Source organism: Callithrix jacchus, chromosome 5 (assembly GCF_049354715.1).
Source record: "Callithrix jacchus isolate 240 chromosome 5, calJac240_pri, whole genome shotgun sequence".
NCBI classification, from domain to species: Eukaryota; Metazoa; Chordata; class Mammalia; order Primates; family Cebidae; genus Callithrix; species Callithrix jacchus.
In genome coordinates, this window is record NC_133506.1 from 86,095,251 (window position 1) to 86,110,740 (window position 15,490).

The following is a 15,490-nucleotide window of genomic DNA, read 5'->3' on the forward strand; positions in this document are numbered from 1 at the left end:
AGAAATCCCTTGATACACTGGAGCCTGCTGCTGCGTGTGGATGTGTCTGTCGTTGCCCAGAGCCAGCTGGTCTCCAGGCCCAGGACACTGGGCAGAAGGAACATGTTAGGACAGGGATGCAGGTGGAAATGTAGCCCCCGCAGAGTGGGACTATGGGCCACCTCTGTCTCCTGCCCTGGGGAGCCCAGGTAAGGCAATGTGGATCCCAGCAGCGGTGAAGAACTGGGGCTGGGCAGGTCTGCGCCAGGAGACAGGTACTCTCTGCTGTGCTTGCCTCAGAAAGAGGCTTCCTCTCCCATCAGACCCCCAGGAGGATCCTTGTGGGCGAGGCCCCCCAAAGCATGTTGGGAAGTCGCTGTGGCCAGAAAAGGGACTCAGTGTTCATGCAAAAATGACCCAAATCACTGCATGGCTGTGCTGCTCATTTCTCCTGTCGGACTGTAGGTCCCTGAAGACCCCTGCTTAGCTTCATCCTGCCCGACCCCGCCCCATGCTGCTGGCCGTAGCATGAGGGCTCCAGAAATGCCTGTCACCTCCAGGAAGGACTCAGGCTCTGCTCTGAGTTGGTGTGTAATCCAGGATGGGTTACTTCCTTCCTCTAGGCCTCAGTTTACCCAGAATCCATAAAACGGGGCGATCCATCCCTGTCCAACCTACACCAGTATAGAGGAAGAATCCCATACATTGGAGGATAAGAGATCTGTGTTCTAATCCTGACCCCGCTGCCTGCCAGCTGCAATGAGGCGGCTTCTCAGCTCACATCCTCCATTTCCTTACCATTACGGGGACCATGTCCAATGTGCAAAGTTACTGCAATAAATTGAGACAAAGTAAGTGCATATAACTGGCATATCATTTATTGGTTTATCGTCTTTCTCACCCACTAGGATGTCAGCCCCATGAGGCAGAGACTTGGTCCTATTCATAGCTGTACCAAACACCCAGGTTGCTGCTTGGTGCTCAATAAGAGATCACTAAATAATCGTTGGTTGAATACATGGACATAAGGGGCACTCAATAAGTGATGGTTTTCATTGTTATTCAAGTGTCCTGAGACAAAAAGCATTTGAAATTCACGGTTGTTGAGAAAGGAAAGGTTCAAAAGCATGTAATTAATCTCCAGGGTTGGCATGGGTCTGTCTGCCAGGCGACGAAAGATACCAGGGAAGCTGGACTTATCTAGACAGGAGATGGGACTATGTGCTCATGAGAAGCAGGCAGAAGCATTATGAGTGACGGGAGCACTCAGGGCATCCTGTCCGATAGGGCTCTCTCACTCTAGCTGCCTGTGGCCAGGAGGGAATGCAGGCCCGGTCTGCCAGTGCAGCTGATGTTTGCAAAAGAAGCCAGAAATCCAGTGGAAGACAATTCATTTTTACAAGCAAAACACAAATGAGAGCAAACAAAACTTATTTGTAGGCTGGGAAGGGCCTGGTGGTGTAGCCAAACCTTCTCTAGCAATATGGGCAGAAGGACCTCTTGGAGTGGCCTCAGTGGGGTCCTGGTCTCTCCAGACTTTTCAGGCAGTCTCAGCCCCTGAGACATGGGATTCCACTTGGGGGAAGTGCCAACCGCCATCCAGATCCAAAAGACCAGGGTCCCAGCCTGGAACCACTTCCCTGAGTGCTTGGGCTCACAGAGGTAGCCAGGCTGTGGAGCTCCTGGGCTCAGAGCAAGTCAGCTCCTGTAGTGCCTGGTCCATGAAGATGTTCAGTAAATATTCACTGAACAAGCCTCTTCAGTGTGACCTTGAGCACAGCTCTCCATCTCTGGGCCTCATCTATAAAATGGGCACAGTCATGTGCCCCACCCACCTCGCAGAGATAACAGAGAAATCAAGTGAGATCAAAGGGGTAAACATTTGCATTTCTGAGCAGCGAAGTGCTTTACAAATGTCAGGTGTGGTCACTCTTGTCATTATTATGAGCAAGACACTTCGACCAGAGCAGAAGAAGGGGGCCTGGACCCAGAAGAGCAAAACACCTACAAAAACTTCACAAGGAGGGTCTGGATGGATCCCAGCAGGGCTCACACAGAGGGAGATGTGCTCATGGGCCCTGAGACGGACCCAGTTGTGGGATACAGGCTTGACCTCCTTCCCTGCCACCTGGCCTGGTCAGGCTGCATCTCCCCAGACAGAGGGTTTCCGGGAAAACACACAACCCACCTGTGCTGTCCATGAAATATAGCAACTGTATAAATAATATAAATACTTTCCCACATAGCTTAGCTATATAAATTATTCTCCTTTGCCCTAAAAACTATATATTTGAGGTAGACAAAATACCCTGTGAGCATTTCCCTTAAAGCTATAGAATGAGGGAGTCAGTGGTCACTCTAGTCCCCGGGGGCCCCAAGAGGGCTGAGGTGGGTCTTTAGGGGTAACTGGAAAGAAAGGGATGGGAGCAAGGAAGAAGAGAAGGAGAGAGACAGACAGAGAAGTCCCCACAAGCCGAGGAGCCCTCAGAACCTGCACTGTGCCATTGACTTGGGTGTCCATGTTAGTAGCCAGCCATGGCCAAGTGCCTCAGAGCCTGCCCTTTGCCCTCCCATCACCCTGATGCTGCCAGCCAGAGTCAGGATGCGGGTGGTGTGTTGGTGGATCAGGGTGCTCCGGCCCCCCAAGTTGCTCTCAGGCCCCCTCTTCCTGCCAGCGAGGCCCCTGCTGCCTTATGCCCAGGGCTGAGCCTGGACGGAGGCAGAGTTGGGATCTCAGAGGAGCAAGATGGACTGAAAGGCAGAGAACGTCTCCATGCTGTGGGGAAGTGAAAGACATGAGAAAGCCAGCCCTCTCCCTGTGTTTCTCCTCCGGCCAAGGTGTGGGCAGGTGCTTGGGTCAGCAATGTCACTTTAGCGAGAGGGGCTCAGGTCAGTCTGGCTTCTCAGTCGAGTCTCTGCAGTCATAGATCCTTCCAGCATCCAGCAGGCTGCCCTGATCCACTGGAGACAGGCAAGCTCCTCCTCGGCCTTGGAGGTCTCAGAAGGTCCACTGGGGCCATCAGCGGGCCTTTGTCCTGGAGCTGGCACAGGCGAGGTTTCTGAGAATTCGGCTGATTCTGAAGTTTCCTGTCGTGGTGAAGGGTCAGCAACTCTAGGTTTAGGGAGAAAGGAAGCTGACAGAGGGGTGTGGCAAGGCCAGCAAAGTGGCCAAGGGCTTCCCGAAAGAAGTCACTTCCTCCTGGCTGGCATCGGGCCCACTCTGGGGAAGCACAATTCCTCCAGCAAGGTGACCTCTGCAAGGTCTTCATCCTGAACCAGAGAGGCATGTGTGACCGGAACCCCTGCCTGGTCCAGGGGCTGCGTGCCTGTGTGTGCCTGTTTGGAGATGCCAGTCTCTCCTTTCGCAGAGGGCTTTGGCAGGTGGTGCTGGAAATGCCCACAGGATCTGAAGAAATTAACAAAGTCATGTCTCCTCCTCAAGTAAGAGCCCAAGTGAGGGCCAAGTGAGGGGCCATTGATTGGGAACTGAAGGAGGCTACCCAGGAGCCAGGCTTAGCACCAACTCAAGCACCTGTAACCCCAGCCAGGGCAAAAGCCTTACTTAGATGAGCACCCGCAAGAATAGACATGTCACCTCCAGTCATAGCTCATGAGCAGCTGGTCTTCAGTATTTTGAACTCAGCTGATGTGGGGGTGTCACAGACCAGGCAGGCCCCAGTCACAGGAAGTCACCAAATGAACTCAAGACCCAGCTGAGAAACTGAGCTCACCATGTCACTGCTGGGCACCAGGAAGCTGTTGCCCTCCTCCTCTGGGCTGGGAGTAAAGGTTCCTTTGGCCAGCAGGGAACACAGGGAGGGGCCCCTGTCTTTCTGCTCAACCTCAGGTGCACTGAGCCTCACCTTGGCGGCTGGTTCTCCCACCTGTCTTACCTGCACTGGCGGTCATTTTGAGCACAGCTGGATGGGTGTGGATAACCCAGCTCTCAAGGCAAGAATGAGGCCTCAGGGAGGCATATTTGAAAAGCCAAATCAAGGACACAGGGCTCCAGGGCATGGATCTCACTTGGATCCACTCAAGCTCAGAAAGCTCTCCTTTCTCTGAACAGATAGATGGCTTCTACCACCTGGGCTTTCTCCCCATCTCTGGCACAGCAAAACCAGGGTAGTGGTGGAGGTGTGTGACACCTGGAGCTCACTGTACCTGAGCAGGGCCAGACTCCCGCCTTCACTTCCAGCTGGTGCTGCCTCCCTCAGTATTCCCTGCCCAGCTGCTCACCTCCCAAGAACTTGCTGGCTCCAAGCCATTCATTCCAGGAAGCAAGATGGAACAGCTCCTCCTTCCCCTCCAAAACTCCCATCCATCCTGCTGTCCTCTTGGTCTCCCTTATTTCCTTCCACATCTTTTTCATTCTGCCCTCCTCTCCAAGCCTTCAACAAGGCTGGGGATGCTTGGGTTCAGGGATGAAGCTTTGCTTCTTTGTTGAGTACTGAGGGAGGCAAAAGGCTACCAAGGAATGGTAGTGAATGGCACACTCGTGTGCATTGGCACACATGCCGGTTTGTGCATGCATGTGATGACTGCCTGTCCAGAGGGCCAGCTGGGCAGCTGGAAGGGTGCCACGGGAGGCTGTGGCAGTGCCAGACTGGCTTGTTGGGCAGCAGGCCTAGTGCTTGCAGGTGTACACAAGCTCCTCCTCCACGCACTCCTGGCACTCCACGTAGCAGCACCATTGCACCTGACAGCGGCAGGAGAAGGCCACCAAGCGGCTCTGGGTGTCATAGCCCCGCCCGCAGCACAGGCTGCTGCAGCTGGCCTCCCGGGAGCACACCCTGCCCGCCGTGCCCGGTGAGAACTTGCTGGGCCGGCAGAAGCTGGGTGAGTCCTCCATGTACACCAGGTCCCCAGACCTCGGGGCCAGGTCTTGGGCGAGGCTGCCCTGCCTGGCAGGGGCCCATAGCTCTAGGCGGCCCAAGGCCTCATTGGTGGCACTGGACACCTTGATAGCTGAGTCGTAGCATAGCTTCAGCACCTGGCCCGTCTCACGGAATGGGGAGAGCTGCTTCCAACAGGTGCGCACGGCACAAGAGCCTGACACGCCATGGCACTTACACGTGGTCCTGTGGCCACTCTTCACCGCCTGTGGGGAGAGGCAGAACAGAGGCATGGTCAGAGGCCAGGGCCCAGCAGCCACAGCCCACCCCCAGAGCCAGAGCACCAACCCCAGCAGGGCAGCAGCAGGGGATTGGAAAGAGACAGAGGAAGGTTCTCAGGAAGGAAAAAGATAGGACACAAGCTAGCCATGAGGGGCACCTTCATGCAAACTATTAATAGTAAAAGGCATCTGGGAGCAGTGGCTCACGCCTTTAATCCCAGCATTTTGGGAGGCTGAGGCAGGTGGATCACCTGAGGTCGGGAGCTCGAGACCAGCCTGACCAAAACGGAGAACCTCATCTCTACTAAAAATACAAAATTAGCCAAGCATGGTGACACATGCCTGTAATCCCAGCTACTAGGGAGGCTGAGGCAGGAGAATTGCTTGAACCTGGGAGGCGAAGATTGCAGTGAGCTGAGACCACACCATTGCACTGCAGCCTGGGCAACAAGAGCAAAACTCCATCTCAAAAAAAAAAAAAAAAGGTAAAAGGCTCCCTTCCTCTCTATAGAGCCAGACTCGTGCCAGTGTGCATGCCACGTCTGGTGACAACAGTGTGGGCCACGTCTCAGCCCCAGCTCCTCCCCCTGGCCTGGCGTTCTTGTGTAATAGACAATTTATACAACTGAACACAGCAGCCCCGGTTCACACCAACTCAGTGATGACAACTCCATTTAATCTCCTAGAGAGTTAGAGCGCTGGTGTCTCCTGGCCTCCTCGCCTCAATAGACTCCAGGTCTCCCATTCCTGTGTAGCCTCAGCCCCTTCCCTTCTTGGGGCCACTTCCATCTTCCCACCCATAAACTGGAGAAGAAGCAGGGGTGCTCTAGATAGAGGTTTTCAAACAATGTTGCTTCTAGGACCTCCAGGAAGGCCCAGTCCTTGGAATGGAGACCCCTCTCCAAACATGTCCCTGCTTCACCAAGACCTAGTCCTAAGCCTGGCTCCCACTGCTGACCAGCCACTGATGGCACCCATCATCGCTCCCTACTTCTGCTGTGTTCCTGGTACCCAGTAATGGCCCAGAGTAGACGCTAAGGGAGTGTTGGTTGAAGACGTGAAGTTCATCCTGCCTTCCTGAAGTTCATATGTTTTGGGGGGTGGGGTGCTGGACTCCTTCAAGCCTTGCTCCCCAGCTCTGCACCCTGGTGGGAAGGCACTGTGGGCAGCCCTCGGCTTGCTCACCTTGATGCCCACGTGGGTGTTGTGGGCATCTGCCTGTGCCCTCAGGTCCTTGCTTCCTTTCTTGGACCCCAGGAAGTTGCTCAGAAACTTGGTGCTGTACTTGAGGTTGTCACCGCACACGCCCCACTGCCAGGCCTGCCGGCTCTCCAGCCCTGGAGAGTCATCACAGGTGCAGCGCTCCATGCGCCCAGCACTGCAGGCCCGGGCCAGGGCGTGGGTGAGGGCGGCAGAGGACACTGCATACAGGAAGGCCGTCTCTTTGAAACCTGTATCGGGCACCCAGGGGTATAGGGAGGATGGAAAGGGGAAAGAGAGGAAAGGAGGAAGCTCAGAGGCTGCCTGCTGCCCTCTGAGGGCAGGAGGTGGGGTGGCAGCGCTTTGATGGGCAGGACAAGGGAATGTGGCTTGAGGACATAGCTCCGTGTAGGTCTCCCCGTCAATTGCCCCTTAAACTCTTACTGCAAGTTGCCTTTTAAATGGCACTTCCAGGCTGGACACAGTGGCTCCCACCTCTAATCCCAGCACTTTGGGAGACTGAGGTGGGCGGATCACTTGAGGTCAGGAGTTCGAGACCAATCTGGCCAATATGGTGAAACCCCATCTCTACTAAAAATACAAAAATTAGAGGGGCATGGTGGCATCTGCCTATAACCCCAGCTACTCAGGAGGCTGAGGCAGGAGAATCGCTTGAACGGGGGAGGTGGAGGTTGCAGTGAGCTGAGATTGTGTCATTGCACTCCAGCCTGGGTGACAGAGGGAGACCCTGTCTTAAAAAAATTTTTTTAATTATAAATAAATAAATAGAACTTCCAAATTCACTCTGCAGTACATGCCCAGATTCCCAGAGGGCAGCAGGCCAGGGTCTACTGCCCCCGCCTCTCAGAGAAGACACTGAGATGCAAAGAGAAGCTACTCAGACACCTGGTGCAGGCACAGCTGTGGCTAAACCTGCTATTTTGACACCAAGTCGGTGTGTGACCATTCGGACCAGCCCATTTCCGAGGCTCCTGAGATAAGCCCCATGAGCTTTTCATGATGCGTCATGGTTCTCAGATGTCATTCTCTGCCAGCTACTGTGGAATAGACCCAATGATAGAGTAACCTTGAGTCTCCTGGATGGCTTGCCCCAGACTGACCATCTCACCCACTCTGGGACCACCGCTACTCCTCTCTGCTGGGTATGGCCCAAAGCTGGCCTCCCGTGGGTTCACTACTTCCTACCTGCCCTCCAGTGCATCTGGGGTGCTGGCGATGTCCAGAGAGAGACACAGACAGAGGCCATTAGCTCGGCGGCAGACTGTGGAGAGCAGCTGGCCTAGGAGGGGCCTGGATGCCCTGTACAGCATCACTGCATTTTTTTTTTTTTAGACAGAGTCTCTCTCTGTTGCCCAGGGTGGAGTGCAATGGCACTATCTCAGCTCACTGCAACCTCTGCCTCCTGGGTTCAAGCAATTCTCTTGCCTCAGCCTCCTCAGTAGCTAGGATTACAGGTGCCTGCCACATGCCTGGCTAACTTTTGTATTTTTAGTAGAAATGGGTTTCACCACATTGGCCAGACCAGTTGCGAACTCCTGACCTCTGCCCCCCAAAGTTCTGGGATTAAAGGCATGAGCCAAAGCAACTAGCCAACTGCAATTTTAAAATTTTTATATTTTTAGTACAGACAGGATTTCACCATATTGGCCAGACTGGTCTTGAACTCCTGACCTCAAGTGATCGGCCGCCTCAGCCTCCCAAAGTGCTGGGATTAGAAGTGTGAGCCACTGCGCCCAGTCTGGAAGTTCCATTTAAATGGCAACTTGTAGTCAGAGTTTAAGGGGCAACTGACCGGGAGACCCATGCGGAGCTATGTCCTGAAACCACATTCCCTTGTCCTGCCCATCAGAAGCCCTTTCCCCCTGGAGTCACATGGTGACCTGTGTTCTCCCTTCTAGACTGCATGCTTCTCAAGGGCAGCTGGGGTCTTGTTCAGCTCTGACCCTTTAGCATCTAGTACAGTGCCTGGCTCACTGTGGTCCTCCATGGATGCTTTGGGGTGGGTGGAGGCAGGAGGGAGGCCTGAAGATGGGAGGGGGGTAGAATGGGAGTCGAAGGGAGGGAGGGACTGATGGATTGATGGATGTGACGAACAAAGAGACAGATGAAGGAGTGGACAAATGTATGGCCTGGCTCACGTCATCGGACCTGGAACCAGTTGCCACCTGTCCTCACGTCTTCATGTGCCTTGTTTCATGTGTGTGAAGAGGCAGAGGGAGATAACTGGGGGACCCCATCTCATCTGTGGGCTCCTCCAGGAACGGGCATGTGTCTCCTCCTCTCTCAGATCTTTCCTGCTCCTCTGCTCCCCTAAACCTGAGGCTGAGCCACACCTGGCCTTCAACTGCCCTCACTAATGCGCAGGACTCTTTACCTTTCGGACTGTGCTAGGGCAGGAAGGGCAGTGTGGCCTGGGCACGGGGGCCAGGGGAGAGGAAAGGGCAGCTTCTCCCAGCTTCCTCCTGCCCGAAGCCTTCTTCCCCAGCCCTCCTCCTCCCCCGGCCTCTCCCACCTCTCTTGAGCAGGCCCATCCTGCCCTCCAGGCTGCAGTTCCAGCGCTCGTCCCGAAACTGGAATTGGCACTCGAGCAGGCCGAGGTGCGCAGCATCCCGCAGGGTCTCAGCCAGGCCGGGCTCCCTCCGGCACAGCTGCTTCTGCCGCCGGGACAGCTTCAGCAGGTCGCACTGCTTCAGGTGGGCCCGGTCCTGTGCCGGCGCCGCCGCAGTGCCCAGTCCTGGGAAGGGCGTCAGGACCTCCCGCCCAGTCAGGCTGGAGAGGGCGAGAGGAGGGAGACAGGAGAGGTGGGGATGGGGGTGAGGGGCAGGTGAAGGGAAGGGACCTCCTCGGGGGCTTCATTACCCTTCTGGTTATCAGGCTGACCCCCTGGAGGTCCCGTCCCCATTTTACAGATTAGGAAACTAAGGCTCACGTAACCAGGGTTGCTGCGGGACCTTAAACCCGTTTTCTAGATTCCAGTCTCTGCTCTTCTTATCCTATTTTCTAAACTTGCTCAGTTAGAAAAATCATCTGGGGTGCTTATTAAACATAGGCTTTCCCAGCATCCATGCTGGGCAATTCTGAGTCTATTGGTTTGGAATTGGGCCTGGGAATCTGTATATTTACCACATTCCCTGGGCAGCTTTTGTGATCTGGGAATTCAGGGAAATAACACACAGAGTATTGGTGGCTGCCTGGCCAGGAAAGCCGCTTTCCTAAGAGGGGGCAGCGAGGGGATGTGGACATTGAGCGAACACCCAGCCAAGGTCCCCTGACATCCCTCTCTCCCTTACATTGTGCTGCTGCCCAAGTAATCCCGTTCCGATCTAACATGTTTCCATAATCCCCAGATAGATCTTCAACCATCTGACTACTTGGTACCTGGTACAAATAGATGCCTGAGGAGGGGAGGGGATGGAAGGAAAGAGAAGGAAAGGAAGGAAAGACTTAGATAGTTAGATGCAGGTGAAGGAGCTGAGTTCCCATCAGGCCATTAATCCCAGACTTCTTGTTCTCCTAGATCCAAAGTTCATTGATTCTGGAGCCAAGCTGCCAAATTCTAAGGCTGACTTTCTAGCTGTGCAACCTTGATACCTTGGTTTTCCCTTTCTGGAAACTGGGGAGAGTGATCTTCTCTACCTCCTGGGGTCACTGGGAGGATTATGTGAAATGGACTAACCACAGTGCCTGGGACATGCAGGCCTACCTTCCTGCTGGCTGGGGCTTCCCAAACTTCTCTCGTTTTGCAAGATGCTTTACTCTCTGACTAAGCAGGGTCTCCCCTTTGTCCAGATGAGGAAATGAAGGATTGATGATGAACCAGTGACTGGTCCAGCCATACAGCAGATCAGCAGCAGGGTGGGAACTGGAGTGAGAGTTCGCCTTCCCTCCCTTTTCCCAGAAGCTCTCTGTGAGAGCAAAACGTTTGCTGTCCTGTCCCCTGGTGCCTCCAGGGCGGGTGGAACATACACCATTCTGGGACCCAGCCCAAAAGAAGTAACCCCATTCTGGGACATTCTGTCCTCATAGCTAGGGTAAAACAGAAAGGTAGGCTGGGTGTGGTGGCTCACACCTGCAATCCCAGCACTTTGGGAGACCGAGCAGGTAGATCACCTGAGTCCTGGAGTTTGAGACCAGCCTGGGTGACACAGTAAAACCCTGTCTCTATTAAAAAGAGAAAAAATTATCTGGGTGTGGTGGCACAAGCCTGTAGCCCCAGCTACTTGGGAGGCTGAGGTGGGAGGATAAATTGAGCCCAGGAGGCGGAGGCTGCAGTTAGCTGAGATTGCATCACTGCACTATAGCTTGGACAACAGAGCAAGACCAGGTCTTAAAAAAAAAAAAAAAAAAGCAAAGGAGGAAGCAGGCAATGGCTCTTAGAGCTCCTGCTTGGATGTGGCACTTGCCAGGTTGCTCATGTGCCACTGGCCATGGCAAGTCCTGTGGTCAAGCCAGGAGTGATCAGAGAGGCCCATGTCCCTCTGAGCCAAGGACACAGCTCTCCTGTTTGAAGCCACCTGCCTTAGCCAGGATGTCTGGCTGGATGCCACACCCTCTCTGTGTGCCCAGAAGCCAGAAGCCTCACTGGAGGGTATGCAGCCTGGCCAGGCCCTCAGAAACCACTCAGGTGCCCTCAGAAATCACCCTTAGATCCCACACCCATCAGGTGCAGTCAACCCATCATGGAGCATATCTCCGAAACCTCCGAGCAGAGACAGATGCTATCGGGCTTCCCCTGGCCCAGCCTGGCCCTGGGCTCCTCTCCCAGACAGGGTGAGGGCAGGGACCCGTTAATCATTAATCTGGGGGTAAATGGGTAATTTTCCAGTTCGCCAGGTCTACACCCAACCCCTTCCCTGCAGCCTGGCAGGAAACCCTCAGAGCTTGACCCCTGGCAGGTCCAGGGCAGAACTGGATGTCAGTTCCAGCTGAGGAGGCCACGCCTTGACTGGCGGCTTGGGGGCTGCAGCTACCTTGCCCTCCATTGTCCTCCCCTCAGCCCGGGGGCCCGGGTGAGCGGTGACTTCTGTTCACACAGTTCCTGTGTTTCAGAAACTGGACCTCCCTGGTAGCAGCTGATTGATTGACAGAGGGAACAAGCAGGGAGTGATGGCAATTTTGGCCAATGGGGCTGCATATCCTTCAAGACCTGCCTCAAATGCCATTTTAAGAATAATAGCCATTATTATATTATTATAGCTACATTATATGTCATATGATATGACATAATATATATATATATTTTTTTTTTGAGACAGAGTCTTGTTGTGTGGTCCAGGCTGGAGTGCAGTGGTGTGGTCTTGGCTCCCTGTAACCTCCACCTCCCAGATTCAAGCAATTCTCCTGCTTCAGCCTCCCAAGTAGGAGGGCCTACAGGCATGCACCACCATGCCCAGCTAATTTTCATATTTTTAGTAAAAAGGGGGTTTCACCATGTTGGCCCGGCTGGTCTCGAACTCCTGACCTCAAGTGACCTGCCCGCTTCAGCCTCCCAGAGTGTTGGAATTATAGATGTGAGCCACTGCACCCCACCCAAGCTGTGTTCTTGTCTGAGACTCCCTGTCTGTAGTGTAGATTGGAGGCTCAAAGTTGCTTGTCTAACTAAAGGCGTTGCCCTCGATTACGACCTCTGAAATCTGGAGAATGCCAGAATTCCCAAGGCTGCCCTTGGGAGCCAGACCCAGCAAACCCCTCCACTCATTCAACAGGCATCTGGGTTTTGTTGGTTTGTTTTTGTTTTTGATGTTTCTGGCATGGAGTAGGTGGAGGCCACGGATGCTGCCCAGTACCCTGCAGTGCCCAGAAGGGCCCCACCCCACCTCACTGTCCACAACATCCAGGGGAAGAGACCCTGGAGGGGGCAATGAGTCTCAAACGGTGCCCACCTTGGCACAGCCAGCCTTGCCTGGGAACTCGGTGGAATACCAATTCCCGGGCCCCACCCCAGAGGCATCTGTTTTTTAAATTTCATCTAATGGACCCTGAGATTGATGGCTCAGGGAGTCTAGTATCAAGTCGGTTAATTTTATTAGTGGTAATGACACTTAGTAGCGATTAATGACCAGGAAAGGCAGCCAACCGCACAGAGGCCGCAGGCCACACTGGGCCCTGGTCTGCCCAGGGCTGCTCTCAAAGAAGGCTCCCTGGTACTGCCTCGGGAACCCCACAGGGCCTAGGAAGACAGCCTGAGAGGCCCCCAAAACCCAGTTTCCCTCTGCTTGTTCTCTGTGTTGCAGCTTGGGATCATATTTCCTTTGAAGAAAGTACCAGGACATCACATTTAGAAAATGACCACCTATTTTCCTAAGCAGTGAATTCTACGTATGTGCAGCCCATGGCTTCTGCTGGGAAGCTATCTTCCTGGACCCCAGAATAATTCTGGGTGTGGCAGGCTCCAGCCTGCTCAGAGGTCAGCAGGCATGGTGTCATCCCCTGGAGGAAGTCATACTCTCTGGCATCCCAGGCCTGCAGACACCACTCAGTGGGTCCCTCTGTGAAATCTCGATTACCCACAGTTAGCTGAGTGCCAAGAGGATAAGATGGACAACTGGAGAAATTCGAGTGAGCTTCCTTAATCTTATGAATCCAGAATTTTTTTTTTAATGGTGTCTTACTCTGTCACTCAGGCTGGTTCAATCTTGGTTCACTGCAACCTCTGCCTCCTGGGTTCAAGTGATTCTCTTGCCTCAGCCTCCTGAGTAGTTTGGAGTAACGGGCACACACCACCATGCCCAGCTAGTTTTTCTGTGTATTTTTAGTAGAGACAGGGTTTCCCCATGTTGGCTAGGCTGGTCTGGAACTCCTGACCTCAGGTGATCTGCCCACCTTGGCCTCCAAAAGGGCTGAGATTATAGGCATGAGCCACCTCGCCTGGCTAAATATGGGAGTCTTAATGAAGACGCTGCCTTGTGGCCAGTCAGATGCTATCAGATCAGTCAAACAAGTAACCAGGGTTCTGAACTAAAGGGCAGAGGAAGGGTTGTTTGCCAACTTGCTAATTGCTCTTCTGGGCTGGGGGCAACTGCCTGGCTCAGGTGCTCCTGAGCCTCCTGGGGCCACCACTCCTTCAGGCTGCACCTGCTCTGGCCCAGCTACCTCCCCTATCCCTGTCTGTCTCAGGCTCCCCCAGGCTAATTTCTAGCCTCTCTTTTCCTATTAAGAAAGCAATTACCCCAAGTGACCAGCAGCCTCCTCCTTCCCTCTCTGCCCCAGTCTGTGCCCCTCTGCCCTCTGTACCCTCGCCTCATGGTCCTTGGTGGTCAGGTTGATCATAAGACCAGAGACCCCACCCCCACACATGCGATGACCTCTGGCTTTGACCCCAAGGCACCCTCAACCACTTGACAGACCAGTCTGTCTTTCTCTAGAGTGGGAGAAGTCAAGGGTGCCCTCAGGACTTCACGTCACACACACTCCCACCCTCAGGTCTCTTCTGACCCTCCTGGCACCTCCCACCCACTTCCTTTCCCACTCTCCAAGGTAGACGGCACCCACAAATGTGGCTAAAGCTGACCCATTGGGGTGACCTTGAAGGAAGCAGAAGATGGCTCTCCCAGGCTTTGGGGAAAGCCTCCCAGGAGACTGCTCTGTCCACCATCAGCAGGACCCCAGGGACCTCACCCTTCAATAATCACCCACACCCTGCCTGGAGAGTGGGGCCCAAGGATCTCATGCCCCAAGGCTATTCTGGCCTTGGGGGGTAGTCTAATCCCAGGACTGACTTACTCAGAGGTGGCCTCAGGGCTGTCCCCTCACCACCTGAGCTCATTCCATCAAACAAATACACCTTAACTCATGAATGGGCGTGGCTGGAGCCAGACTACCTGGGTTCAAATCCCACCTCCACCTCTTCCTAGTTGTGCTACCTTGTGCAAGGTGCTTTACCTCCCTGTGCTCTGAGAGCGGTGCCTGGCACATTGGACACTCCAGATAAGTATTTGTCATTATTGAGCATCTACCATGTGCCAGCCACTGTGCTGGGACATGGTCCTGCCCTCAAGAAGCTCACAGTCTGGAAGGAACTTGGTTGGATTCAGGAGTCCTCCAAACTCTCTCCAGACCCCAGGAAGGGGAAGGAAGAGGAAGCTTGGAACCCACCAGTAGCTGCCCAGGGACCCAGATCAGAACTCCTGGCACTGTGCAGGTAAGAAGTTGATCTTGACCAGTCCCATCCTGCCTGTTGGAGGTGTGGGGGTGGGGAGGAGGCAAGAAAGAGCTCTCAGGGAGCACTCCAGGCTTTCTGGGAAAGACCAGGTGGATGGAGAGCTTTTCTCATCACCTCAGAGTGGCCCACGTCCTGTTCTTCCACCTACTCCCACCCTTGTTTTTGCTTGAGAGAGTCTGCTGGTTTCAGCAGAGGCTATGCCTAGGATGTGGTAGGTGGGTGGCACAGGACAAGGCGGGTGGTTTCCAGGGCACCAGGTAATACCAGTGTGTCTGGACTCTCAGCTGGAGGGTCCAGGAATGGTGCATTGTGCCAGGGCCATGCCAACTGCAGGCTGCTGCCTGGGAACCAGAAAAGCCTTGTGCTGCTGGGGGTGCTGGCCACCACCCTGCAAAACCCCATCAGATGCTCCCAATAACAGGCTTTTGCTGCAGGGCCATTTGCATGGTGAGTGTGCCCTTTGTGCTTTCATCTCAAACGTCTGTCTACCTCTACTGGCCCTCACTGATCCCCCTACACACACAAATACACACACACACTCACACACACACATCCTCTCATGCACATTTACTCTCACATATACACACCCACACATACATACTCATACACACCTACACTCACACACACATTCTCACACACACACTCACACCCCTATCCCCTTCCCTGGTCTCTACTCCCAACCTCTTCCCAGCAGCAGGGAGTTGGGTGAGGTCAGTGCCTGGCCCAGTAAGATGGGGCACCATGGCCCTGGGCAGCCCTTCTTTGAAAGTGGGCACTCAACACCAACTCCAGGCTTCTCTCCCCTCCTGCTGTTACACTGGGAGGCCCCAGATATCCCATACTGTGAGCACACCCTCCCCTCCACCTTCCAGACGTCTTTCTCCTCTACAGCACTTAGAGCCACCTTGCACCTCCTCCATGACGTCCTGCAGCCAGGGAAATTCAGAAACAACTGTTTCCTACCTTCCTATCTTTATGCCCAACTCTCTCCAGCCCATCTTTTCACTTACTCA

General features: G+C 54.2%; 1 protein-coding gene across 1 annotated transcript in view; it reads right to left on the bottom strand.

The window, feature by feature from the left end:
• Positions 1-835: 835 nt before the first annotated feature.
• The window catches only part of WNT9B (Wnt family member 9B), a 29,310-nt gene continuing 14,655 nt past the window's right edge, over positions 836-15,490 (bottom strand). Inside the window, exons 3-6 of the mRNA XM_078375417.1 lie at positions 10,020-10,139; positions 8,829-9,085; positions 6,281-6,546; positions 836-5,080 (exon numbers count right to left, since the gene is read on the bottom strand). Coding sequence (XP_078231543.1) covers positions 4,607-5,080; positions 6,281-6,546; positions 8,829-9,085; positions 10,020-10,139 — 1,117 coding nt within the window. The 3' untranslated portion in view covers positions 836-4,606. The remainder of the gene's footprint in view (positions 5,081-6,280; positions 6,547-8,828; positions 9,086-10,019; positions 10,140-15,490) is intronic.